Source organism: Aulonocara sp. 'chitande type north' Nkhata Bay, linkage group LG3 (assembly GCF_057382095.1).
Source record: "Aulonocara sp. 'chitande type north' Nkhata Bay isolate Kocher_YH1m ecotype deep benthic linkage group LG3, A_spYH_male_GT1.1, whole genome shotgun sequence".
NCBI lineage: Eukaryota > Metazoa > Chordata > Actinopteri > Cichliformes > Cichlidae > Aulonocara > Aulonocara sp. 'chitande type north' Nkhata Bay.
The window spans coordinates 66,442,438-66,470,333 of record NC_141346.1 but is presented as its reverse complement, the minus strand read 5'-3'; the positions used below and the strand labels follow the sequence as shown (position 1 = coordinate 66,470,333).

At 47.2% G+C, this 27,896-nt stretch overlaps 2 protein-coding genes and 1 long non-coding RNA gene across 3 annotated transcripts in view; 1 reads left to right on the top strand and 2 right to left on the bottom strand.

The window, feature by feature from the left end:
- The window catches only part of LOC147336670 (uncharacterized), a 239,134-nt gene that overhangs the window by 156,327 nt on the left and 54,911 nt on the right, over nucleotides 1-27,896 (bottom strand). The gene's annotated exons all lie outside the window — the stretch shown is intronic.
- LOC147336673 (protein NLRC3-like) lies at nucleotides 4,756-8,067 on the top strand. Its single transcript, XM_086285575.1, has 2 exons — nucleotides 4,756-6,383; nucleotides 7,890-8,067. The coding sequence occupies exons 1-2, from the start codon at nucleotides 4,756-4,758 to the stop codon at nucleotides 8,065-8,067; spliced, it is 1,806 nt and encodes a 601-aa protein (XP_086141701.1).
- Nucleotides 14,144-14,783, bottom strand: LOC147336672 (uncharacterized). The gene is made up of 3 exons (XR_015128323.1): nucleotides 14,626-14,783; nucleotides 14,399-14,548; nucleotides 14,144-14,317 (listed from the first exon to the last, which is right to left on the bottom strand). It is a non-coding gene; the product is annotated as an uncharacterized LOC147336672 (long non-coding RNA).

The window sequence follows — 27,896 nt, the reverse complement described above, 5'->3', positions numbered from 1 at the left end:
AAAGTCTTTGTTGTGGAGGCTGACAGCAGTGGGGAGGAAAGACCTGCGAAATCTCTCCGTCCCACACCGTGGGTGCCGCAGTCTCCCACTGAAGGAGCTGCTCAGTGCTGTCACAGTCTGCTGCATGGGGTGGGAGATGTTGTCCAACAGGGATGACAGCTTAGCCACCATTCTCCTGTCACTCACCACCTCCACTGGGTCCAGAGGGCATCCTAGAACAGAGCTGGCCCTTCGGATCACCCTGTTCAGTCTCTTCCTGTCCCCAGCAGAGATGCTGCCGCCCCAGCAGACCACACCATAAAAGATAGCAGAAGCCACCACAGAGTCATAGAAGGTCTTCAGGAGTGGGCCCTCCACTCCAAACGACCTGAGTCTCCGCAGCAAGTACAGCCTGCTCTGCCCTTTCCTGTAGAGGGCGTCTGAGTTATGATTCCAGTTAAGTCTATTGTTCAGATGAACACCAAGGTACCTGTAGCTGTCCACAGCCTCAATGTCCATACCCTGGATGTTCAGTGGTTGCAGTGGAGAATGCTTGTGCCTGCGGAAGTCTACCACCAGTTCCTTGGTTTTACTGGCGTTGATCTGGAGGTAGTTCAGCTGGCACCAGTCCACAAAGTCTTGGGTCAGACCTCTGTACTCCTTGTCTTCCCCATCAGTGATGAGGCCGACTATTGCAGAGTCATCAGAGAACTTCTGCAGGAAGCACTGGGTGGAGTTGTGGGAGAAGTCTGCAGTGTAGATGGTGAAGAGGAACGGAGCCAGAACCGTTCCCTGTGGGGCCACCGTACTGCAGACGACCCTGTCCGACACACAGCCCTGAGTCCTCACATACTGTGGTCGGTCGGTGAGGTAGTCCAAAATCCAGGTAGTGAGGTGATGGTCCACTCCAGAGTTCTCCAGCTTGTCCTTCAGAACCGAGGGAAGAATGGTGTTGAAGGCACTGGAGAAATCAAAGAACATGATTTTCACAGTGCTTCCAGCGGTCTCCAGGTGAGCGAGGGAACGATGTAGGAGGTGAATAACGGCATCATCCGCTCCAATGCCAGGCTGGTAGGCAAACTGAAGTGGGTCCAGTGATGAGCTTGTTAGGCGCCGAAGCTGAGCCAGGACCAACCGCTCCAGGGTCTTCATCAGGTGGGATGTCAGAGCCACCGGCCTATAGCTGTTGAGGTCCTTGGGGCGTGAAGTCTTTGGCACTGGAACAACACAGGAGGTTTTCCAGAGCTGTGGGACTCTTCCCAACCTCAGGCTCAGGTTGAAGAGGTGCTCCATCACCCCACACAGTTGGTCCGCGCAGGACCTGACGACCCTCGAGCTGATGCCATCTGGACCCGCTGCCTTCTTGCCATTAATCCTCCTCAGTTCCCTCCTAACCTGGGTGGTTGAGAGAGACAGGCTGGAGCCTTGTGTTGAGTGTGTATTGGATGCTGTTGTTGGGGGTGGGGGGGAGTGAGCAGGGTGAATAGAAGAGGTGTGAAGTGTCTGAGGTGTCAGAGGTGGAACAGCAGCAGTGGGGGTGGGTGAGTCTGCAGCCGATGTTGCAGACTGCCTCATGGCTGAATCAAATCTGTTGAAGAAATGATTCAGTTCATTTGCCCATCTCACATCCCTCCCAGGCAGAGAGTTCTGCTGTTTGTGGCCCGAGATGGTTCTGAGGCCTCTCCAGACTTCACCAACGTTGTTTTGCTGAAGCTGTTTCTCCATCTTCTGCCTGTAGCTGTCCTTCCCATTCCTTATCAGTCCCCTCAACTCTCTCTGCACCCTTTTCAACTCCTCTTTGTCTTTGGATTTGAAGGCCCTCCTCTTCTGCTTGAGGACAGCTTTAATTTCTGGGGTAATCCAAGGTTTGTTGTTGGAGAAACACCGTACAGTCCTGGTAGGTACGGTGTTATCCACACAGAAATTAATATAGTCAGTAATGCATGTAGTAAGGCCGTCGATGTCCTCTCCGTGGTCGTCACAGATCACCTCCCACACAGTCGACTCAAAACAGTCCTTAAGAGCCTCCTCGCTCTCCTCTGACCATCTCTGCACTGTGCGGGTGGCTGGTGGCTCCCTGCGCACTAAGGGCTCATACACAGGGACAAGGTGCAATGCAGTTATCCTCAGCGTTCCCTGAAACACATTCATAGTTAGGTTTTAATCAAACATTATTTATTGAATAATTAAAAAGTAATTGTACATGTTTCCCAAATATACTTCATGGAAAATTAGTCTCCTGAATTTTTTATATAGGGAGATAGGCCTCCATACCTTGGAGGGCCTGAGATGTCCCCAGAGAGGTGGCGTCTGATACCCAACCTGACATATAGACACAGACATACAGGCACACACAGACACAAACATCCATTCCCACCCTCATGCTCTCATATGCACTTCACACTCAACCGACGTGGAGACAGACATAAAGCTGAAATACTGATTCAACGTTCTCCAAAAGTTGATTCTGTTCATCTGTTCGTAGCGTTTTGTGGGAGAAACGTTGCGTCTCTCATCCAGGTGACTCCTTCAGTCTCACCTGACTGCAGGTTTCAATCTTATAAACAGGACATTTACATAATGACTGAAACCAGCCCACTGAAGGAACAATGGGCTGGGAGGTCAGTTCCTTAATCTTAATTATGCAAATTCTCATGACCATTGATCAACAACCACTGATCAATGGTCATGAGTACCATTCACAGCAAGCTGGGGAATGGCTGCAATCACAGCATTGTAAGATGGTGACAGATGTACCCTTAGGCCCCCTCCTCGTTTCAGAGATGGTCTTTCCCTTTTCACTAAATGGCCTACTTGACTCCACCCTCAAACCAGCGTTCCTCCAGGATGTTACATCCTCATCATTGAAAAAGTGTCCACTGGCCTGTAGGTGTAAATAGACTGCAGAGTCCTGGCCTGACGAGGTGGCTCTTCTGTGTTGTAGCCAGAGGTTGTTTGGTTTCCCCGATGTATAAATCCTGGCAATCCTCCTGCACTTAACAGCGTACACTATGTTACTCTGTTTGTGTCGGGGGACCCGATCCTTGGGGTAGACCAGTTTTTGGTGCAGCGTGTTTTTGGGTTTAAAAGCCACAGAGACCCGGTGTTTAGAAAAAATGCATCTCAACTGCTCCGATACTCCTGACACGTACGGGATCACTACAGGTTTTCTCTTAGGCAGCGGTTGTCCTTCTCACCTGGATCGGCTGGAGCTTTCTTTAGGCGCCTTTCCAGCTTTGACAAAAGTCCAGCTGGGACACACTTATGCTACGTCCAGATGAACAGAATCCACTTTTGGAGATTTACTTTCCTGGATGATTGAGAATGCATCAAGACGTTCCTCTTAAAGTGTTATTTAGTGTTGTGACAGTCAGCTGCTTCAGCTGCTGCTGGGATGGGCTGTGGCAAAGAGAACAGAGAAAATCCAAATCAGAGTTTTTCTCTGAATTAAAAGCAAGGAAACAACAATATATTCTACATGGTGAAACTGATGGTTTATGGTGTTTGGCTCTGTTTTTCTGTATTCATGCAGATAAAGTGTAAACTCAGATGAATTATACCATCAAATGTTAAAGGAAAATATCAGGATGAGTGTCTGTGAGCTGAGAAGGACGTGAAGCGAGCAGTTTATCCCAGAGTTGAAGCTGCTCTGTGTGCAGAGATGAGCTCAGATTCCTGCTGTGATTGATCAACAGTCACAGAAATGTAGACTTGTAGTTATTACTGCAGTATGGTCACAGCAGATACTGATAAACATGTATTATGAGGATGGATGATCATGTTTCTCACTCTCTCCTTTAAATCTCAGTTTTTTTCTTCTTCACAGTTTATCTGTTAATTTATTAATGAATAACACTGAAAGAGTTTCTGTTATATTTCCCCTTGAACATCAGCTTATTAGGGCGGCATTAGGAAATAGCCCCCCTCCAAAGAATGAATAAATGAATGATGATAATAATGAAATGATTCAAAAGCAGAGCTCAGAGTGGTAGAATGGTCAAACATGGATCCACGGGTGGTTCAACTGCATTTGGTGACGTGACTAAAGCAAATCTTTCAAATAATCCCACCATCAACGGGATGTTGTCTCCTTTACTACGGTTACTTTACTTGGTCACCGTGTGAGTTTCTTTGAAATGAACCAAATTCTTTTATTTGTTGATTGTTGCATATTTAACCTCTACAGTCAGGAAAGGAGGAGATGAGGCCTCAACAATGTTGGGTTGTAGCTGTGGTTCAGGTTAGAGTGAGTGTCCATGGAATAAATGTAAGTCAGTGAACTGGAAACATGACTGTGTTCAAACTTTGTTTTCCTTTTTATAATGAGTCTAATCAAAGGTGGACAGAAGTATCTCCACTTTGACTTTTCTGTGTCACCATCAGAGCTTCTGCACAGTGTGGAGAAAGATCCAGAAGCAGAGCTGGACTGCAGACAGTCAGTCAGAGCAGCTGTGTACAAAGTAAGACTGAACATCTGTCTGCTGATGGACTCATTTCTGAAAACTGGACTTCTTGTGTTGTTCAGACATTGAAGAGTTTTCTTTCTCTTTAGTCTCATTGTTTTTCTTTCTTTCAGCAGATGTTGGTCTGCAGGAGGTTTTAGATGAACATAAGATCAGCCTGAGGAGGAGATGTGAACGTGTGACTGAAGGAAGTGAGGAAACAGGAAGTAGAACCCTCCTCAACAGGATCTACACTGACCTCTACATCACAGAGGGACAGAGTGAAGAGGTTCATACCCAACATGAGGTGAGGCAGCTGGAGACAGCTTCCAAGATGGACGCCCTCCATGACACTCCAATCAGGTGCCAGGACATCTTGAAAGCCTTACCTGACCAACAGAGACCCATCAGAGTGGTTCTGACCAATGGCGTGGCTGGTGTTGGAAAAACCTTCTCAGTGCAGAAGTTCACTCTGGACTGGGCAGAGGGCTTGGAGAACCAACATGTCAGTGTGGTGGTTCTGCTTTCATTCAGGGAGCTGAACCTGATCAGAGATGAGCAGTACAGTCTTCTGGAGCTGCTCCATGTTTTCCATCCAACATTACAGAAGGTTACAGCAGAGAAGCTGGCTGTCTCTCAGCTTTTGTTCATCTTTGACGGCCTGGATGAAAGCAGACTTTCATTGGATTTCACCAACAGGAAGCTGCTGTCTGATGTCACACAGAAGTCATCAGTCAGCCAGCTGCTGACAAACCTCATCCAGGGAAATCTGCTTCTCTCGGCTCTTGTCTGGATAACTTCCCGACCCGCAGCAGCCAATCAGATCCCTCCTACATGTGTTGACAGGCTAACAGAAGTACGAGGCTTCACTGACGCCCAGAAGGAGGATTACTTCAGGAGGAGATTCAGTGATGAAGAGCTGTCCAGCAGAATCATCTCCCACATGAAGACATCCAGGAGCCTCCACATCATGTGTAGTATCCCAGTCTTCTGCTGGATCACTGCTACAGTTCTGGAGCACATGTTGACTACAGAGCAGAGAGGAGAGCTGCCCAAGACCCTGACTGACATGTACTCACACTTCCTGCTGCTTCAGACAAAGAGGAAGAAGAACAAGTACCATGAGGGACGTGAGACGAGTCCACAGGAGCTGACGGAGGCTGACAGGGAAGTTCTTCTGAAGCTGGGGAGGCTGGCATTTGAACATCTGGAGAAAGGAAACATCATGTACTACCAAGAAGACCTGGAGCAGTGTGGTCTGGATGTGACAGAGGCCTCGGTGTACTCAGGAGTTTGTACAGAGATCTTCAAAAGAGAGTGTGTGATCTTCCAGAAACCAGTCTACTGCTTTGTTCATCTGAGCATTCAGGAGTTTCTGGCTGCTGTCTACATGTTCCACTTTCACACCAGCAGGAAGACAGAGGTGCTGAAGATGTTTCTAAAATCAGAATCTTTAATCAAGATGATTTTCAGTCTTTTTGATAACAAAGATCTCCAATCACTTGATGTATTTCTGAGGAGAGTCATGGAGAAATCCCTCCAGAGTAAAAATGGCCACCTGGACCTGTTTGTTCGCTTCCTTCATGGCCTCTGTCTGGAGTCCAACCAGAGACTCTTAGTAGGTCTGCTGGGTCAGACAGAGATCAGTCCAGGAACCATCCAGAGAGTCATCAACAACCTGAAGGAGATGAACAGTGATAAAATCTCTCCTGACAGAAGCATCAACATCTTCCACTGTCTGATGGAGATGAACCACCTCTCATTATTTCAGGAGATCCAAGAGTTCCTGAAGTCAGAGAACAGATCAGAGAAGGAGCTCTCTGAGATCCAGTGCTCAGCTCTGGCCTTCATGCTGCAGATGTCAGAGGAGGTTCTGGATGAGTTGGACCTGCTGAAGTACAAAACATCAGAGCGGGGACGACAGAGACTGATTCCAGCTGTGAGGAACTGCAGAAAGGCTGGGTGAGTCCAGATGTGATCACTAACATCATTGATCAGTGTAGGTTAGTAGTTTAATGTTGAAAATAAAATCAGATTGTAACCACAAAGTGTTTGTGTCCGTACGCTGCAACCTTCCACACCATTCCTTTATTGTACAGACTCAGCAGCAGCTCCATGGATCCCAAATCCAAGAGTGGAGAACAGATTTGAAGTGTGTCACATCCATGCAGTCACAGCTGTTTCCACCATGTTTCCACTGATATTGATCCTGTTCAATGACACGTTTCATATCAGTGAATATGTTCTTTAGGACGTCCACTGACATGTTTAAGTGTCCTGCTGGAAATCACTCAAATCATCCATGAAATCCATGAAAAATCCTTTTAGTGTTTCTAACTTCTCCCTCTGTCCTCTCTCTCTCTCCATCCTCCTCACTGCTTCACTGATAATCACACATACATCGTATTCAGCTACAAAATAACACAATAATATCATCTGATCATCATTATTATAAGAGCAGGATCCATATTTGATATCAGAGTAACACACTGCTTGGTTATGTGCAGTCATCATCAGTGACTGTGGGTCAAACAGAAGCTCTCTGATTGGTTGCTGACCTTGGTCACCTGTCCACTCTCACCTGTTTGTGTTTGCTCTCTCTTTGCTGTCTCCATCCTCTCTCTCCTTTCTCTCCCTCTCTGTCTTTGTACGTCACTCAGGTCCAATGGAAACAGTGACATTTACAAACCAATCAAAGACAAACTGATCCATGTCAGGTTATAACAATATTCAAAGTGAATACAGTCTGCTGCTGGACACAGACAGGTAACATCATTTTGACCTGCTGTCACCTGGATCTGGACTCATAAACACTGAAGCCCTGAACAGGAATACAAATCATTTTCTGCCAACTAGCGACACAGCAGCAGATAATGGCTCAGAAAGCTCAAATGAGCCAATCATTTCTGTGTTTAGTTCCCCTGAAATCAGATCTGATATCAACAGCTCTGAGTTCATTCATCATTATTGTCCAGTGATGAGATTTCTGCTCCGTTTGGTAACAGTCAGCAGGTTTTTCCTGCGTGTGGACGTGAACAGTCGTACCTGACAGCAGGTAGCAAACAGAGATTATCTTTCCAGCTGGAACTCTTCACTGAGCTGAACTCATTCAAAATGTTCTGGAGTCAAAACAGGAAACAGTCCAAATGTGTGTCTTCACTCTGACTCTGGATCAGATCTCAGTGACAGACTGTGGACATTATGGAAGCCTAAATGTGACACCATCTTCCTCCTTCATCTGCAGATTAAAGCCAAACAAAGATTCTCATTAAAAGTCTGCAGGTCTGAGAGAGACTCAATCGTTGTGTCATGTCAAACACAGTAAGAGGAGCTGAAGCACAGATGTGAAGAGCAGATTCATCAGATTATGACCTCACTCTGTTTTGTCTTCATATATATTCAGTCTGTGTTTATAATGCAGATTTTCTGCTTTTATAATAACACATTTTATTTTTTCTATCATCACAGACTGACTCAGTGTGGACTCTCAGAGTCTCACTGTGAAGTTGTGGCCTCAGCTCTGAAGTCCAACCCCTCCCATCTGACAGAGCTGGACATTAGTAACAACAAGCTGCAGGATTCAGGTGTGAAGCTTCTGTGTGCTGGACTGGAGAGTCCAAACTGTCGACTGGAGACTCTGAGGTGACTTCACTGACTGCGGCTGTTGTTGTTTTTCTATATTTCAGGTCTTTGATTGATGTTTGAAACTTTCTTTAGTTCCTACATGTTCAGGATGTGTCTGAAGACAAATGTGAAGAAGTTTGAGTGCTTTCAGAAATGTTGTCTTTCCAAACGACTGAACAACAGTTTTTCCTTTTGGCTCCAAACAGAAGTGACAGACTTGAGCAGGGTTCATTTAAAGGCTGACAGAAGTGGAGTGGTGACGGGGAGATGTTTGACAGGACAGTGTTTCAGCCTCCACAGGTTCATGTTGTGCTCCATCAGTCAGTGAAGATGAAGTCAGTGCTGATGAGGCTGTAGAGTGTGTGAGGGATGTGAATGAGGATGATGAAGATCTGATGATAGCAGGTAAAAACAGGCTGCAGAGACTTTGAGCCATATAGGGCACACAGTGTGTGTACAGAACAGCTGAAATCATTATGGAGGCCTCACTGGGATATGGAAGCATCACAGTACAGCTTCAGTGAAGCTTTAAAGTCTCTGATATGAGATGAGAAATGAAGCAGCCAGAGCTTTTTCATGAGTGGAAATCCACTGTGACTGTGAGCTGCTGCTACAGCCTCCAGATTAGCCAGCAGCTCATCCTGCTCAACATTTCCTCACCAACTTTAATGGAAGTGTGATGTTTTCAGCTGGAGTGATGGTCAGGGTGGCCTCCCTCTCCTCTTCTTCTCCTCTTCCTCTTTCATTTGTAAAGCCACTTCTGCTGCTTTCATTCATTTGGAAGTCCTGTAGCTGAGTTTGGGAGAGACTAACAGCCTCGGCAGCAGAGGGGAGAAAGGCTGTAACACCACCACTTTACTCTGTTCTACCTGTCACATCATTTTATCAGGAAACAAATATGCTCATGTTTTTACTATGTTTGTCTTGAAGATGTAAGAAGATCACATGGTGCTTTTTATTATTGTGTTGGTTTGTTTCATGTCTCTTGGATGGAGCCCAGCTGTGCGTGGCCCCTGGGCCTGTGGTCAGAGTGTGTGCTGGATAATCCGGCCCAGGATGAGGCCAAACTGACATGGGATGAAATGTCTGTCACATAATTGAGCTTAGTGTAGTTTCATTTCTGCACAATTTAAAAACAACCAAAACTTTGTTCTGTCTTTTCTATGTTATACTGTAGACTTTCTTTGATACTGTGTCCAAAAGGAGCAGCTTTTACTTTGAAGGGGAGCCGTCTGTTTCCTCTTCAGGTTGGATGATGGAAGCAAATGAGTGTGTGATGTTCTTTCAGTGTTGCACTTTGTAGACGCTCCCTGAGCACTGGTCTCACAGCCAGCTGCACATAGAGACCAGTGTTGTTAGTCCAGGTCAGAAGATGACTTGTTGGAATGAAAATGAGCTTGTAGTTTGTCTGCTTTAACCCTTTAAAGCCGGTCGGAGCGGGCACGCTCTGTTTTGAGTAACTCTTTTTAAATCCCGGTAACACTGCAACCACGTAAGCTAGCGCAATAATTTTTTTGCATATGAAACCGGAGGAGTTGTACTTACATCTTATGCCATCAGCTTGTCCTCGGTCACAGTTTCCTTCCACATAAAGCTTTGCAAAAACTGCATAAAAATCACTTGCAGCAACAAAAACATAATATTCCAGAAACACGCTTTGCCGATCCGATCAGCTATTTGTAACATTTCCTACGTCCATCAGCGCGAACTATCATATGTCCTCCATGTCCTGCCCAAAAGCGGGAGTGATGTCATTTTGTGGAAATGTAGTTTTTTACCATCAGGGCCTTATGAGCTTATACTGGTGTTTTTAAAAGTTATCTTTGACTTCATGACTTTCTGTGTCGTTTCTGGGATGCTTAGGACTCATATTGCACTGCTGGAAATAGTTTATTTTAATGCAAATGCTGTTTTTTTTGCAAATTTACATTATAATATTTATTTTCATTTTTCCTGCAGTATATGAAAATTGGTGTATTTCAAAAATAAAACTATTAAGACACTTAAAATAAATTTCCTGTGGTGGGAAACAATTTTGTGCAACTTTTTTGTATTTACAGTTTTGAGGGATAAGCCTCTTAAATTTCTCTAACTAGAAATATATGTCAAAAAAAAAGTAAAACGATTTTAAATTATTTTGTAGTTTATTGCACTTTTTTGCAATGGATGTAATTACTAATATGTAATTGTATGTAATATGTAAATGTAATTGCACTTAATTCAGACATATTATTAAAATTTGGGATATAATGGTTGTATTGATGTATATCAACTTGAAATGCTCCCAAAAATGGCACCACAGCATGTAAACATATAATATAACCTCTAGCGGACTTGGTTCTATGGTAGGTCTTAAAGGGTTAATAATGTGACTGGAAAAAGGTGTTGGACTTCAAATATGTCCATTTCTTTCACACTTCACCATTAAAAGTGAAGCCTTGTGGTTCCTGGAAGTAAAAACATGACTTTTTCAAGTCTTTGTCCTGTTTTTATGATAAATGTACGACTTTAATGTGAAACATTCAGAGTTTTTTCTCTTGTTGTGTTTGTTTGAAGCTGCTTCCTGTTGGCTTCAGCTGTTTGGAGTTTCCATTTTCTAAACTTCTACATTCTGAACCTTCTTCAGCTCTGAACAGATGATGAAACACTGAATGATTTCAAGCTCATACTTTGTCTAATAAACTTACATCTTTCATTTTTTATACAGATTGAGTGTCTGTGGTTTGTCAGAGATCAGCTGTGATTATCTGGCAGCAGCACTGAAGTCCAACCCCTGCCATCTGAGACTGCTGGAGCTGAGCCCTAACTACAAGCTGCAGGATTCAGGAGTGAAGCATCTGTGTGGTTTCCTGGAGAGTCCAGGATGTGGACTTGAAACTCTGAGGTCAGTCAGCATGTTTTAGTTGTGCTGAGATGAATACATAGCTGGACTGGCCATCGGGCATACCGGGCATTTGCCCGGTGGGCCGATGGTGATTTTTTGTTTTTTTGGGCCGATGGGGTTTTTTTTTTTCATGTTTTTTCCGTAACGGTATAAACACTGCACATGTTTGTTTTTTTGTTTATTTATAAGGAACCCCATTAGCTTCCACAACAGTGGTTGCTAGTCTTCCTGGGGCCCAAACCATCAAATACCACCAAATAAAATGTTACACAATGAGTTGGATGCAAATTGTCCACATAATTTGGCTCTTAGATCCACAATAAGGTTTTACAATTCTGAAAATGTAAACATGTGAATATTAAAAATTATATAAAAAAGCAAAAAAACCAAAACACAACACTCAAACAAAATACACAATTTCCATTACAAGTGACATTACCCTCTACAGTTTTTACAAATACATTAAAAACGGCCTAAATAGGCTTTTAGGTGATTTTTAAAATTATGAATAGAAGCCAATTCTCTAATTGCATAAGGCAACTTATTCCACTGAAAAGATGCTTTAAATATAACAGAGTTTTTCAAAAAGTTACTTTTAACTCGAGGAGTTACTAAATTGTGGTTAGTTGAGAATCGTGTAGCATGATTATGTATTTCATCTGGATACTGCAACTGAGCATAAAAAAAGTGTGGTGTGTTTACCAGTATTGCTTTCTTTAAAAATACAAGTAAGCCATAGTATAATTTAGCTTGTACAGAAAGCCAAGAAAGTTTATCGTGTATTTTATCAATACTTGTATAGTATGAACACCTTAACACTAATCTGGCCGCCCTATTTTGGACTAACTGAAGTCTGTTCAGATCTGTCTTATTAGCTGCAGAACAAATGATTGAGCAGTACTCTAGATGAGATAATACTAGTGCATTAATGACATCTTTCATAATTGAAGAAGTGATGTAAAAAGAGCATTTCCTAGCTATAGCTATGCCCTGTCCCATTTTCTTAATAACAGAGTTGATGTGCTGAGACCATGAAAGGTGGTGGTTTATGGTAACACCAAGTAATTTAATCTGGGTGACCTGTTCTAATGCCGATCCAGCTATGGAAAGATTTAGTTGTGGGCTGTTGACTAAGCGTACTCTACTTCCTATTAACATGGATTTGGATTTAGTCACGTTTATAATCATGTTGTTTTTACTTATCCAATCAAACACGTTCAGCAAATCTAGTTGTAACACGCTTGTCAATTCAGAGTGGCTACTGGCTGAATAAAACATGGTGGAATCATCAGCATACATTACAAGATGAGATTTATCCAGGACATACGGCAAATCATTTGTAAAGACTGAGTAGAGAAGTGGACCGAAGCAGCTGCCTTGGGGTAGACCACAGTTCATTTCACAGCCCTCCGAGAAATAACCATTATAATAAACCTTTTGCCTTCTTCCAGACAGATAACTTTCCATCCAGCACAAAGCAGCTGGTGAAAATCCATAACATTTTAGTTTATCTATCAAAAGATCATGATTTATCAAATCAAATGCAGCACTAAAATCCAAAAATACCACCCCGGCCAAATTCCCATTATCCAGATATTTGTACCAGTTATCTGTCATGTGAATAAGAGCTGAACTGGTGGAATAACCAGGTTTGTAGGCATGTTGAAACTGAGTGAGTAACTGATTTTCTATTAGGTAACGTTGAATTTGTTCATAGACAATCCTCTCCATAATTTTACTTAGAACGGGGAGCAGACTAATAGATCTGCTATTGACACCATTAAAAACGTCATTCTTGTTTTTAGGGATGGGAATTATTTTCGATTCTTTCCACTGCAATGGAAATAAGCTGCATGCCAAAGATCTATTACATATGGGACATATAGGAAGGGACACAAACTTGGCTGCAAGTTTGAGCAGTTTACTGTCTATGTTATCAGAGCCGGAGGATGTATCGTCAGGAAGTGATATCAATAAGCGCTCTACCATCTGCACGTTCACTGCCTCAAACTTAAATTGGCATAGCTTATTATTCATGATAACATCCTGTATAAGACGACGTGATAAGGTGGGATTGCCTTTGCTCATATTAGATTTTAAATTTGTTATTTTATTGCTGTAATAATTCGCAAAATAATTGGCTATGTCCTTAGCTTTACTTATAAACCTACCACCCGTGTAGATGTGAGACATCACCATAGCAAGATCTCTACCCATTATATTATTTAAAACTTTCCACACCTTTTTGCTGTCCTTATTGGCCTCCTTGAGCTTAAGTTGATAATATTCTTTCTTCTTGCGCCTATTCAATTTAGTTACTTGATTTCTTAACTCGTGATATCTTGCCCACTCTTGTGGACTGATAGACTTATGTGCTTTTGCTTTTGCTATATTCCTTTCTGACATTGCAACCTTAAGTTCATTATCTCACCAAGGTGCGTAGTTCTTTTTAACAGTAAATCTTTTTAAGGGGGCATGTTTGTCAGCCAGGTAGCAAAAGTTTTCAATAAACATAGATAATGCCATATCAGGGTCACTCTCGAGGCAGATGTCAGTCCAGTGAATTTCTTTTACGTCATTAATATACTTATCTGCATTGAAATTTTTGTATGATCTATGAAAAATAATCTTTTGTGCAGTTTTCAGTGGTTTCATTTTCTTGGTCAAACCTACAAGATTATGGTCACTATAACCAACTGGAATAGAAACAATATTAGAGCAATGCTCAGGAACATTTGTATATATATATGATCAATGCATAATGATGACCTATGACCTCCAGCGTTGACCGTGACCCGGGTGGGAATGGTGATCATCTGAGACAGGCAACAAGCCGACGCTGATGAACTTATCTTTTTCCTTAAAGAACAAGAAGGAGCTGACCAATTGATATTAAAGTCTCCTAATAAGAACATGTCTTTGTTTTCCTCAGTTACTCTTTCCAGCATTTCACAGATTCGTTTTACATACAACATATTACTACTTGGGGGTCTATAGCAGCAACCTGCTAATACAGGCCTGCCATAGAGCGGGTGTAACTGAACCCACACAATTTCCAGGTCGTTAAACATTAAGTCTGTACGTAGTTTGCTTGCCATCCATCCATCCATCCATTTTCATCCGCTTTGTCCGAGGCCGGGTCGCAGGGGCAGCAGCTTAAGCAAAGAGGCCCAGACCTCCCTCTCCCCAGCTGTCAAGAACCGAAGTTCAACACACAAGCTGGACCCAGGAGCAGAACACACACACAGCGGTACGAGAGAAAAAATAAACTTTATTATAACTGAGAGTGTCCCGGGAGAGTAGAAGGGAGAAAACGCACGGAACCAGAGAAACCGAGGGACCGGGAGAAGAATCGCGCAGGAAACGCCGAGAGCGGGACCGTGGGAGGCTGAAACAGAAAAAGAAAAAAGGATTATTGGGGTGCGGGTAAACCGGCAGCATATGAGGGGAGGTAGTGTACGCGTCTTACGATGATAGCGGGGCCAAGGGAACCGGAGGGAGGGGTGAGGGTCCGTGGGGAGAAGCTCCAGAAAGGGCGAGGCGGCTGGGGTTGATCGTGATCCAAATTCTGGACAGGCAGGTGGACAGGCTGGTGACTCAAAACACGCCGAGCAGTGATCTGGGTATACAAGGCAGAGTTAGTACTAGTTCACACGGATAGGATTGCCTAAGGACTTTCCCGTAGGTGTGCGTTACCGCTGAAGGACGATTACGGACTGGCGTGGAGCAGCAGGCTGGGCAGGATTAAATGGTCCACCTGGTGATCGCCTGGGATGGGATGCAGGTGTGGAGTCAGCGGCCACGCCCACGGGAGTGGGCATCCCATCAGCACCTCAGACGCCAGGCCGCGGACCATGACAGTACCCCCCCCTCAAGAGTCGCCCCCAGGCGACAGGCCGGGACCCCGCCTGCGGAGAGAAGCATAGAAAGCAGAGATGAGGCGAGGGTCCAGAACGAAGGAGCGCGGGACCCAGAGGCGGTCCTCGGGGCCGTACCCCTCCCAATCCACGAGATACTGCCAGCCGCGCCCGCGCCGGCGCGCATCCAGGATACGCCGGACCGCATAGGCCGGATGGCCGCCGACGAGCCGGGCGGGAGGAGGGGGCGTGGAAGGAGGGCACAGGGGGCTGAGGCGGACTGGTTTAAGCTGAGACACATGGAACGTGGGGTGCACACGCCGGGAGGCTGGAAGCCGAAGCCTGACCGCCACCGGGTTGATGACTCGGCCCACCTCGTATGGCCCGATGAAACGGGGAGCCAGTTTGCGGGACGTGCCCCGGAGTGGGATGTTCCCAGCAGCCAACCAAACCTTCTGTCCCGGCTGGTAGTCAGGGGCTGGGGCGCGGCGACGATCGGCGTAGTGCGCATGTCGTTCCTTCGCACGCAGGAGGGCGCTGTGAACGCTGCGCCATACACGTTGGCAGCGCCGAAGGTGGTGTGGAGCCGACGGGACGGAGAGAGTCAAGTCCTCTTCAGGGAAGAGCGGAGGCTGATATCCGAGAGACGCCTCGAAAGGTGATAGACCGGTGGAGGACGAGGTTAGAGTGTTGTGGGCATACTCCACCCAGGGCAGGTAGGTAACCCAAGAGGAGGGGTTTTGACTGGCCACGCACCGTAGCATAGTCTCCAGTTCTTGATTGAGACGTTCAGTCTGTCCGTTGGATTGCGGGTGGAAGCCGGAGCTTAGGTTAACCTTGGCGCCGAGAGCGGAACAGAAGGTCTTCCACACCTGTGAGGTGAACTGGGGACCTCGATCGGAGACAATTTCCAAGGGGATTCCGTGGAGCCTGAACACATTAGCAACCAACGACTGGGCAGTCTCAGCGGCTGAGGGCAGCTTGGCTAGCGGGATGAAGTGAGCGGCCTTGGAAAACCGATCTACAACGGTGAGAATGACACGCTTTCCGGACGAGACAGGGAGACCGGTAACAAAGTCGAGGGAGATGTGAGACCAGGGCCGGTGGGGTGTAGTGAGCGGGTGGAGCTGGCCTGCGGGGCGCTGGGTGGATGACTTATTACGGGCGCAGACGGCACAGGCAGACACATAGTCCCTCACGTCCCTTATTAGCGTTTTCCACCAAAAATGTTTCTTGAGGAGGTGCGTCGTTCTGTTCACGCCTGGGTGGCACGTGAATCGTGCTGTGTGGATCCAGTGGATGACAGCTCCACGGGCGGCAGCAGGAACGAAGCGCCGTCCGGGTGGTCCGGTCCCTGGATCGGGGTCTCCTGGGAGAGCTCGGCGAATGGTCTCCTCTATTTCCCAGGTGAGGGCGCCCACCTAGGATGGGTAGGATGGTGGCGGGGGGAGTCGCTTCGCTGTCGGAGGAGTACTGACGGGAGAGCGCATCGGGCTTGGTGTTCCGCGATCCTGGACGATAGGAGAGCGTGAAGTTGAAGCGGGCGAAGAATAGGGACCAGCGAGCTTGGCGTGGATTCAACCTCTTGGCGGTTCTCAGGTACAGGAGGTTCTTATGGTCTGTCCAGATGAGGAAGGGCTGAGCGGCCCCCTCCAGCCAGTGGCGCCATTCCTCTAAAGCGAGTTTAACGGCTAGCAGTTCCCTGTCGCCGATGTCATAATTCTTCTCTGCGGGGGTGAGTCGGCGTGAGAAGAAGGCGCATGGCCGGAGCTTATTCAGAGGCCCAGACCGCTGGGAGAGAACTGCTCCCACTCCCGCATCAGACGCGTCAACTTCTACAACAAACTGCTTAGCAGCGTCTGGGTGGGTTAGGATGGGTGTGGAAGTGAATAACCGTTTTAACTTAGCGAAGGCTGCGTGGGCTTCAGGGGACCAGGTGAAGGGCACTTTGGGTGAGGTGAGCTGGGTGAGCGGCGCTGCCACCTGGCTGTAGTTCCGGATGAAGCGGCGGTAAAAGTTCGCAAACCCCAGGAAGCTCTGAAGCTTCTTCCGTGACTCCGGAACCAGCCATTCCAACACTGCCTTGACTTTCACCGGGTTGGTCTTCACCTGCCCACCTGCTAGAATGTAGCCCAAGAAGGAGACGGATGAAACGTGGAACTCACATTTTTCCGCCTTGACGTACAACCTGTTTTCGAGCAGCCGTTGTAGTACGCTTCTCACATGGATGTGATGTTCTTCGGGTGTTTTGGAAAAGATCAGAATGTCATCTAGGTATACGAAAACAAACACATTTAGGAAGTCCCGTAACACGTCGTTGACTAGAGCTTGAAAAACCGCCGGGGCGTTGGTTAGTCCAAACGGCATCACCAGATATTCGAAATGCCCCAGTGGGGTGTTGAAGGCAGTCTTCCACTCATCACCCTCACGTATTCGAACCAGGTGATAGGCGTTCCGCAGATCCAGCTTGGTGAAGACTGTGGCTTCCTGGAGTGAGTCAAAAATAGAATTAATTAGTGGGAGGGGATATTTATTCTTGATGGTGATGTCGTTAAGACCCCGGTAATCGATGCAGGGGCGAAGCGTCCCGTCCTTCTTTCCCACAAAGAAAAAACCCGCAGCGACAGGGGAGGACGACGGCCTGATTCGTCCTGCTGCTAGCGACTCTTGGATGTAATTCTCCATGGTTTCTCTTTCGGGGCGAGACAGGTTATACAGTCTGCTAGAGGGCAGCGAAGCTCCCGGGAGTAAATCAATGGCACAGTCATAAGGACGGTGAGGAGGTAGTGAGAGCGCCTCGTCCTTACTGAACACCTGCCGAAGATCGTGATATTCGGGGGGCACGGAAGAGAGGTCCGGTGCGGGTGGCGGGGTTGAATTTCGTTTCGTTGAGGCGGAGGGAACGGCCGACCCCAAACAGTTCGCCAGACAGAACACACTCCAGCTCGCGATCCTCTTTCCGGCCCAATCGATGCGAGGGTTATGTTTCTGTAGCCAGGGGTAACCTAAGATAAGCGGGGTGTCAGGAGCGGGAAAAGTGAAAAAGGAAAGCTGCTCCTGGTGATTCCCTGATGTGACTAACTGTACGGGTGCAGTTTGGTGGGTGATATAAGCAAACACTTGATTATTCAACGTGGAAGCAGGGATGGGCGGCTCGAGTGGCGTGAGGGACACAGCTAATTTCTTAGCCAGTCTCTCATCCATAAGATTCTGTTCCGCCCCGGAGTCTACCAGCGCGGAGCATGTAAAGGTCTGGTTATTAGTTACGAGGGTAACGGACAGTAATAATCGGGGTCTAGTAGTGCTTAACGTGCTGCCCACCCGTATCCCCGGACTTACCGGTGGGCCGGGTCGTTTGGGCGGACCGGGCAGACAGCGATGCGGTGACCGGGCCTCCCACAGTACAGGCATTCTCCAGCCCGAAATCGGCGTTCCCTCTCCTCCGGAGAAAGCCGAGAGCGTCCGATCTGCATGGGTTCGGGCGGGGGAGGCGACGGAGAGCGCGCACACGCAGCCGTGGGCGTGGGCGGAGAAACACTGATCCCGGGGCGCAATACGGAGCCCATAGGTTTAAGCCGCCGCTCAGCATCCCTCTCCCGCAGGAGAGGGATGCTCGACTAGGTACTCCGCGATACTGCGCCGCCCCTGACGGAGCCCCAGCAACTTCTGTGTGGCGTCATCTTCCGAGACCGGAGGGGAGAACGTAGCCCGGAACTCCTCCAGGAAATCATCGTAATCGCAATCACGAATGGAGTGAGATGTTAAATAGGCCTCAGCCCACGTTAAAGCACGTCCCCGTAATAAACCTACAAAATAGGAGATTTTAGCTGCATCCGTGGGGAAGGCGTGTGGCGTGCGGCTGAAGAACAGGGAGCATTGAAAAAGGAACCCCCCACACAGGTCTAACTCCCCGTGGAAGGGCTCCAAAGGCGGAGGCGAAACGCCGTGGGGCACGGGATCGGGCGGCTTGGTTCGCAGCTGTTCCCGAGTGTCACTGAGCTCTTGGTAGCGGTCCTGGAGCGATTGAAGCTGCTGGTCGTGGCGACCGAGAATAGCGCCCTGCTTATTAATGGCGGAACGGAGTGGATCTGCTGGGTCCATACTGGCCAGTCCGTACTGTCAAGAACCGAAGTTCAACACACAAGCTGGACCCAGGAGCAGAACACACACACAGCGGTACGAGAGAAAAAATAAACTTTATTATAACTGAGAGTGTCCCGGGAGAGTAGAAGGGAGAAAACGCACGGAACCAGAGAAACCGAGGGACCGGGAGAAGAATCGCGCAGGAAATGCAGAGAGCGGGACCGTGGGAGGCTGAAACAGAAAAAGAAAAAAGGATTATTGGGGTGCGGGTAAACCGGCAGCATACGAGGGGAGGTAGTGTACGCGTCTTACGATGATAGCGGGGCCAAGGGAACCGGAGGGAGGGGTGAGGGTCCGTGGGGAGAAGCTCCAGAAAGGGCGAGGCGGCTGGGGTTGATCGTGATCCAAATTCTGGACAGGCAGGTGGACAGGCTGGTGACTCAAAACACGCCGAGCAGTGATCTGGGTATACAAGGCAGAGTTAGTACTAGTTCACACGGATAGGATTGCCTAAGGACTTTCCCGTAGGTGTGCGTTACCGCTGAAGGACGATTACGGACTGGCGTGGAGCAGCAGGCTGGGCAGGATTAAATGGTCCACCTGGTGATCGCCTGGGATGGGATGCAGGTGTGGAGTCAGCGGCCACGCCCACGGGAGTGGGCATCCCATCAGCACCTCAGACGCCAGGCCGCGGACCATGACACCCAGCCACCTCCTCCAGCTTATCCGGGGGAATACCAAGGCGTTCCCAGGCAAGCCGAGAGATATAATCTCTCCAGCGTGTCCTGGGTCTGCCCCGGGGCCTCCTCCCGGTGGGACATGCCTGGAACACCTCACCCAGGAGGCGCCCAGGGGGCATCCTTGTCAGATGCCCGAACCACCTCAGCTGGCTCCTTTCGATGTGGAGCAGCAGCTGCTCTACTCTGAGCCCCTCCCGGATGGCCGAACTTCTCACCCTATCTCTAAGGGAGAGGCCAGCCACCCTTCGGAGGAAGCTCATTTCTGCCGCTTGTATCCGCGATCTCGTTCTTTCGGTCACTACCCACAGCTCGTGGCCATAGGTGAGGGTAGGGACGTAGATCGACCGGTAAATTGAGAGCTTCGCTTTTACACTCAGCTCCCTCTTCACCACGACGGACCGGTGCAGCGTCCGCATTACTGCAGCTGCAGCCCCAATCCGTCTGTCGATCTCCGGCTCCCTTCTCCCATCACTCGCGAACAAGACCCCGAGATACTTGAACTCCTCCACTTGGGGCAGGAACTCATCCCCGACCCGGAGTGGGCACTCCACCCTTTTCCGGCTGAGAACCATGGCCTCAGATTTGGAGGTGCTGATCCTCATTCCCGCTGCTTCACACTCGGCTGCGAACCGTTCCAGTGCGAGCTGGAGGCCCTCACCCAGCTCGCACTGGCAAGTTTGCTTGCCATATTATCATTAATGTATAGGGCTACGCCCCCTCCAAATCTGTTCCTGTCCTTCCTATACAACTTATAACCGTTTATTTCAAATTCATTATTCTCAAAGGCAGCATCTAAATGTGTCTCGGAAATAGCCAGCACACTTATCTAACTAAGGGAGTTTTTCCTTCCCACTGTCACCAAAGTGCTTGCTCATAGGGGGTCATATGATTGTTGGGTTTTTCTCTGTATCTATGAAGCGCCTTGAGGCGACTTTTGTTGTGATTTGGCGCTATATAAATAAAATTGAATTGAACTTATCGTATTTATTGACAACAGTGACTGAATTTCCTGAGTCTTATATTTAAGGCTACAAATATTAACATGAGCCACTGAAAAATCTTTAACGGAGAATCCGGGAATAAGTATAGGATCCGACATTTGCAGACCGATCGATCTCAACAGCAACACTGCACATGTGTCAAGGTCAAGGCCCGCGGGCCACATCCGGCCCGGCGTACATTTATATCCGGCCCGCGAGATCGTTTTATATAGATGTACTATTATTGTTATGCATGGCCCTGCGATATGAGGCGCTAATAATATACAAACTACAGATCCCATAATGCAGCGCTGCAGCCTCCTTGTTGAACGCTAAACTTCTGTTATTGCGAAGCTAACCGCTCACAATGGTGGAGAGAAAAGTTGATTCTGAAAGCAGAGCCTTTCAGCGCCAGTGGGTGACTGAATATATGTTTACATACATTGCTGGTAAACCCGTGTGTCTTAAAGAAGACACACGGGAAGAAGAAGAATCTGACATTTCAGCAGACTTTTTTCATCAGAGCAAAATCACAAATTGAAGTTGTTGTGAATGAAAATTTTATTGTAGCAGAGGAGCGAAATGAGCCCGGTACCACTCTGAAGAGCTGCATGATGAAGCTGTGCGACGTCTTGTGTCCAGACAAAATGCAGATTTTGGAAAATGTGAGCCTGAGCAGAAATACGATTGCTGATTGGGTTTGTGAGATGGCCACTGATTTAAGAACACAGTTGTGTGAAAGAAGCAAAAACTTTATTGCATACTCTCTTGCTGTGGATGAAAGTACAGACAAACGGAATTGCACAGGGGGCCAAACAGAAACACATGAAGCAGATTTTCCTGTTCTGGCTTTTTATACAGATAACCTTCTAAATATTCTGCAGTCCATCAAAACTGAAGCAAACCATGAATCAACATGTGAACATGAGCTGATGCTGCTGAAGTGAAGCAAAGTTCCAGAGGTTTGATTACAGACACAGCTGAGAGTTTGTAATCTTTCATCATTTTAAAAGGTTTAAATTTCTTCAGTATTGAACAGCAGAAATGAGGCTTTGTTTTCGGAGGCCGACAGCAGTGAACACAACAGCAGACTGGTGCGTAATAAGCAGTGAATAATGCAGGAAACAGATTTTTGAAGGTAAACTGTTCTTGAAGTACACTGTTGAGAGAGAGAGAGCTGTGCAGGAAGTAAACGTCAAAGTCAGAGAGAATTCATGACGATGTTCATCAAACATAAAGCGTAGTTTGGATCTTCTTCTGCTGCTGGTTCAGTCAGTTTTGGTTGGAGACAGATGAAACCTGCAGCTTCAGGATCTGTGAGCTGTCCACTTTCAGCCCCGACGGCGTGTCCATGTACGTGCTGTCGAGTGAACGATCCACGCTCTGTGTTTCCATCTTTGTGTGTTTAGCTGCTCTCATTTACTGTTTTATCTGTTTGCTTGTTGTTGAAATACTTTTGGGAGCTTTAACCTGAGATTCTGGCAAAATACATTTATATTAAAAATCGATTCAGGATTGAATGAATCAACATCGCTTTATTCAAATTAAAACCATTTAAATAGGAAAATCCATTTTTTTACACCCGCCTCTAATGCTGGGTAATGTCAGCTGGTCCATGTGCAGCTGGCTGTGAGGCTCAGGGAGCGTCTACAAAGTGCAACACTGAAAGAACATCATCCATAATCGCATCCAGTAGTGGCTAGTTAATGGGCGATTGTGGCTCAAGAGTTGGGAGTTCGCCTTGTAATTGGAAGGTTGCCGGTTCGAGCCCTGGCTTGGACAGTCTCGGTCGTTGTGTCCTTGGGCAAGACACTTCACCCATTGCCTACTGGTGGTGGTCAGAGGGCCCGGTGGCGCCAGTGTTCGGCAGCCTCGCCTCTGTCAGTGCGCCCCAGGGTGGCTGTGGCTACAATGTAGCTTGCCATCACCAGTGTGTGAATGTGGTGTGAATGGGTGGATGACTGGATATGTAAAGCGCTTTGGGGTCCTTAGGGACTAGTAAAGCGCTATATAAATACAGGCCATTTACCGGGCCATAAACATTGAGTAATAACTGCACTCTCATACAGCGAGACTCAAATGCCTTTAAACATCAGCTTATCCTGCTGATCCAAGTCCAACACTGAGTTTGTAAAAACATGTTTGTCAATCATTTTGTTTGGTTTCTGAGGAAAATGATTCAATAACTTTGTAGTGTTCTGTTGCAGAGTGTAGCAACTCCGATCAAACACCAAGCTAAACCTCTGTCAATGAATACACGAGTCCGAGTAGAGTTGACTTTTTACTCAGAATCTTCATTTGACAAGTGGTGAAAACTGTAGTTGAAAAGAAATACAGAATAGAAAAAATGATCGTTTACATAAATATTGCATCATGAAATAACTCAAAATGTGACCTTACACCTTCGTGTTAGCTTTAGCAACAGTAATGATCATCAAAACTGCCCTTTTTTAACATGTACAAATCAACCTCCATGAATCACAAATAAAATATAATTTTTAACAAATACCGCTATTTATGCCTTTTTAACACCTTCACCATGAAATATATACACTTACGACGTTGCCTGAACAATGTTCCCAAGTGGATGGCTGTGGATAAGCCTCAGAGCAAGACCGCATGTCCCTCTCCCTCTTAGAGCAACCAGGAAGAGGAATTAAACAGGAAATGAAGTAATACAGGTCACCCACCAGGAAGTGAGGTCACCAGCAAGCTAACCTTCAAATTTAAAGCTTCTTAACATTTTGAAGTCTTTTTACTGTTCTTTTTAACTTAAATACATACGAAAGAATTACTTTAAGCAAACATTAAAGATAAATGAAATAAATGCCTTTGAGGCATCACACTCCCCGCCTGGCCTGTGTGAGGCCACTATGAACTTGAATGAGTCCAAACAACAGTCCTTAAATCAGTCCTTAGGCAGAAGAAGAACTACTTCTGCAACTGGCCTAAGGAAGGTTCTTGTGTCACCGTGGTCGGTCGTTTTTACTTCAACCTTTCTCACATGTCCATCCTTCCCAGGAAAGGTTGCTGTGACTATGGCCATGGGCCAGTAGTTGCAGATGGTCTGCTTGTCCCTGAGGAGGACCAGATCCCCAACTTGAAGGTTTCTGCGTGTCACTGTCCATTTTTGTCTTTGTTGTAAGGATGGTAAGTATTCTTTGCTCCAACGGGCCCAAAACTGGTTTGCGAGCGCTTGAACTTGCCTCCATTGTTTTGTGAAGAGGTCCTTGTCTGTGAAATCTCCTGGAGGAGGTGGAACTCCTGATTTCTGTGTGAGGAGCATGGCTGGTGAAAGAATGAAAGGTTGGTTTGGGTCTGTAGACACAGGTAGGAGTGGACGTGCATTGATGATAGCTATAATTTCTGCCATTAGTGTTGACAGCACTTCATGGGTCAGGCGACTCTTTTGCTGCAAGAGCATTGAATCAAGGATTCTCCTGGCAACACCAATCATCCGTTCCCATGAGCCTCCCATGTGGGAAGCATGCGGAGGTCTGAAGTTCCAGCTACATCCTTGCTTGCTGAGGTACCCCTGTACAGTATTACCCATCTCCAACTCCTTGCTAGCTCCAATGAAGTTGGTCCCACAATCAGACTGAAGTTCCTTTGCAGGGCCTCTGAGAGCGAAGAACCGCCTGAGAGCATTTATACAGCTAGATGTGTCCATAGACTCAATCAGCTCAATGTGGACGGCCCTTGAACTCAAACAACTAAACATCATGGCCCACCGTTTGCTCTCTGCCTGTCCTCCTCTGGTGCGTCTGGTTACAACAGACCAAGGACCAAAGACGTCAAGCCCCACGTATGTGAAGGGAGGGCAAACCTTGAGACGTTCCGGCGGTAAGTCGGCCATACGTTGTTCTTCCGGTCTCCCACGCAGCTTCCGGCAGATTACGCATTTGTGTAGGACTGAATTGATTAGTCGCTTCCCACCCAAAATCCACAGTCCAGCTGCCCTTACTGCACCTTCTGTGAGATGTCGACCCTGATGTCTCACCTGCTCATGGTGATGTCGTACGAGCAGTAAGGAAACGTAGCTGTCCTTGGGTAGGATTACTGGGTTCTTTTCTTCACACGTTAGTTGAGAATGTTTCAGTCTGCCTCCAACGCAGATGAGACTACTCTCCAAAGTTGGACTGAGTTTATGCAACGGGCTGTTTGTGGGCACCACTTTGTTTTCTTGGAGGGCCGACAGTTCCTTGGCAAAGGCTGGCCTTTGTGCTACTTGCAGAATGACATGTTTCGCTTGAGCTATTTCATCCACAGTACGAGGTAAGCGGCATGTGTGCCACCCTGTACACCTGCTGTTTTGGTTTGAATGTTTGTGAGATCTTGCCACATGGATAAGGAAAGCCACAGCTCGCAGTAGAGAGGTAAAGGTGGAGAAACGGCGAAAGCGATCAGGGGTAAGTACAGGTTCCTTCAGATGAGTAGTGTAGGTGCGTACCTGTGGTCGAATCTCTGAGTCATTTCCCGGGTCGATGAGCTCAAACGTCTCACTGGTTCGTGTTGTTTCTGCAGATAACTGATGCAGGAATGAAGGTCCGGTGAACCAAGAACTCTGTGTCAGATGGGATGCAGGCAGAGATCTGGATGCATGGTCCGCAGGGTTTGCTTCCGTGCACACATAATGCCATTGTTCTGGTCTGGTAGATTGTCGGATACGTTGGACTCTGTTATGGACATATGTGTAGAAGCGTTTTGTCGTATTGCAAATGTACCCGAGTACCACCTTACTGTCCGTGTAGAACCTGACAGCATCCAATTTCAGATCCAGCTCCTCTCGGATGAGATCTGCCATTTCTACTGCAAGGACAGCAGCGCAGAGTTCGAGCCTCGGGATTGTTGGTTCAGACTGGGGTGCTAATTTGGCTTTGCCCATAACAAATCCTACTTCCACTTTTCCATCCTCCTGGATGGCTCTCAAGTAAGCGATAGCCCCAATGGCCATAGTTGAGGCATCTGAGAATACAAACAACTCTGTGCGCACAGCTTTGGTGAGCGAGGTTGATGTGTATGCACGTGGCACATGAAGCTCCTTTAGGACTTGGAGAGAATCTCTCCAGGTTTCCCATTTCTTCAGCTTGTCTTCTGGGAGAGGTGCATCCCAGTCAGTCAGTTCCGAACTAAGTTCCCTAAGAAGAGCTCGTCCCTGGATTGTGACGGGTGCCAGCATACCCATTGGATCAAAAACACTATTGACGGTGGAGAGGACTCCACGTCGAGTGAAAGGTTTGATAATAGTTGATGCAGAGAATGTAAATGTGTCTTTTCTGATCTCCCAAAGCAAACCCAGGCTGCGCTGCATGGGTGCTGTCTCCCCACTCAAATCCAGATCCTTGATGAGCGGGACACAATCTTCTGGCGGGAAAGCTCCAGTGACTGCTGGACTGTTCGACACAAACTTGTGCAAGCGGAGGTTTGATTCAGCAAGTGAAGCCTGAGTCTGTTGGAGAAGGTTGATTGCTTCTGCTTCAGATGGGAGAGACACCAAGCCATCATCCACGTAAAAGTGCCTTTCCACAAATTTCATTGTGTCGGCACTGTACTTCTGGGCACCTGCAGCAATGGCTCTTCGCAGACCATAGATAGCCACAGCCGGAGATGGTGAGTTGCCAAAGACATGAACCCTCATGCGATAGTCGATAACTGCCTTGGTGAGGTCGTTTTCCTCATACCACAAAAACCGGAGGAAGTTGCGGTGCCTTTCATGGACCAAAAAGCAGTGAAACATTTGTTGGATGTCGGCGAGGATAGCTACTCTCTCCCTTCGAAAGCGTAGAAGCACGCCCAAGAGAGAATTGTTGAGGTCGGGACCAGTCAGAAGCACGTCATTGAGGGAGACCCCGCAGTACCAAGCGCTGGAATCAAAAACCACCCTGATTTGGTTGGGCTTTTGTGGGTGGTATACCCCGAATGATGGAAGAAACCAGCACTCTTCATCTTCCCTCAAGGGTGGTGCCACCTCTGCGTGACCGTTGGCAATGATCTTCTCCATGAATGCCACATATTGCTTCTGCATCTCAGGTTTCTTCCTGAATTGGCGTTGCAAGGATTCAAACCTCTTAACCGCATGATCTTTATTATTTGGCAAACGTTGCCGTGGCTCCTTGAATGGCAATGGAGCAACCCAACTACCAGTGTCATCTCTGTGGACATTTGTATCCATGATCTCTAGGAAGAGGATGTCTTCTATTGATGGAGCAGGTTTGTTATCATGTTCAGATTGGTTAAACACTGTGTGTCCTAGCATCCTCTCTGGCATTTTGTTAGACTTGCTGAAGCTTGGCTGTGTTTCTTTGACATGCATGAAACTTGCACAGGGCTGAAATATGGAATGGCGACCGCTGTCTACCACATGGGTCTTGAATGTGTCCACCGTTGGCTTATGCACATTACCTAGGCACACCTCCCCTATCACCACCCAGCCTAGATCGAGACGTTGTGCAAAGGGAGCGTTGTGTGGCCCGTTAACTTGCTGCCTGACCTTGTGTGCTCTAAGCACGTCTCTCCCGAGCAGCAGGAGTATCTCTGCTTCTGGGTCTAGATCGGGGATGTGTTTGGCTATATGGTGGAGATGAGGATGATGCAAAACAGCACCTGGTGTTGGGATTTCCGCTCGATTGTTAGGGATTTCGGGGCACTCAAGGAGTGGTGGAAGAGGTATGAGCACGTTGCCGTTCAACGACTCTATCTGGAATCCCTCTGCCTTTCTGCCATACGTTTCGATGACACCGGAGCATGTTCTGAGATGGTATAAGAGTGGTTCGTTCTCCACACCAAACAGCTCAAAGAACTCTGGCCTGGCTAAAGAGCGATTGCTCTGGTCGTCCAGAATTACATAAGCTTTAATGGCTTTGTGTTTTGAATGTTTGGGGTAGACCTTTGCAAGGCAGATCTTAGAGCAAGAACGACCCCACTGGCCGGGGCCACAAACCTCTGTGCAGCTGGTTCTAACATCAGTTACGTTAGAGTCATCTTCTCCCTCCCCGCCATTCTCTTGTGGTGGTGGTGGAGCCTTGGTGAGTTGAGGTTGTGGGCCAGGGTGCATGGCTGCATCATGATAGATGCTTTCACACTCTAAGCATTTCACGGAAGATTTGCAGTCTTTGGCAACATGTGAAGTTGAAGAACAACACTTGAAGCATATTCCTTTCTGTTTTAGAAAGGCCTTCCTGTCATCGATGGACTTGTTTCTGAATGTCCTGCATTTTTTAAGTGGGTGAGGTTTATTGTGCAATGGGCAGTTCTTGTTAGCGTCGTTGTTGATTGTAGAGACATCTGTTTTGTGAACCGCGATAGAC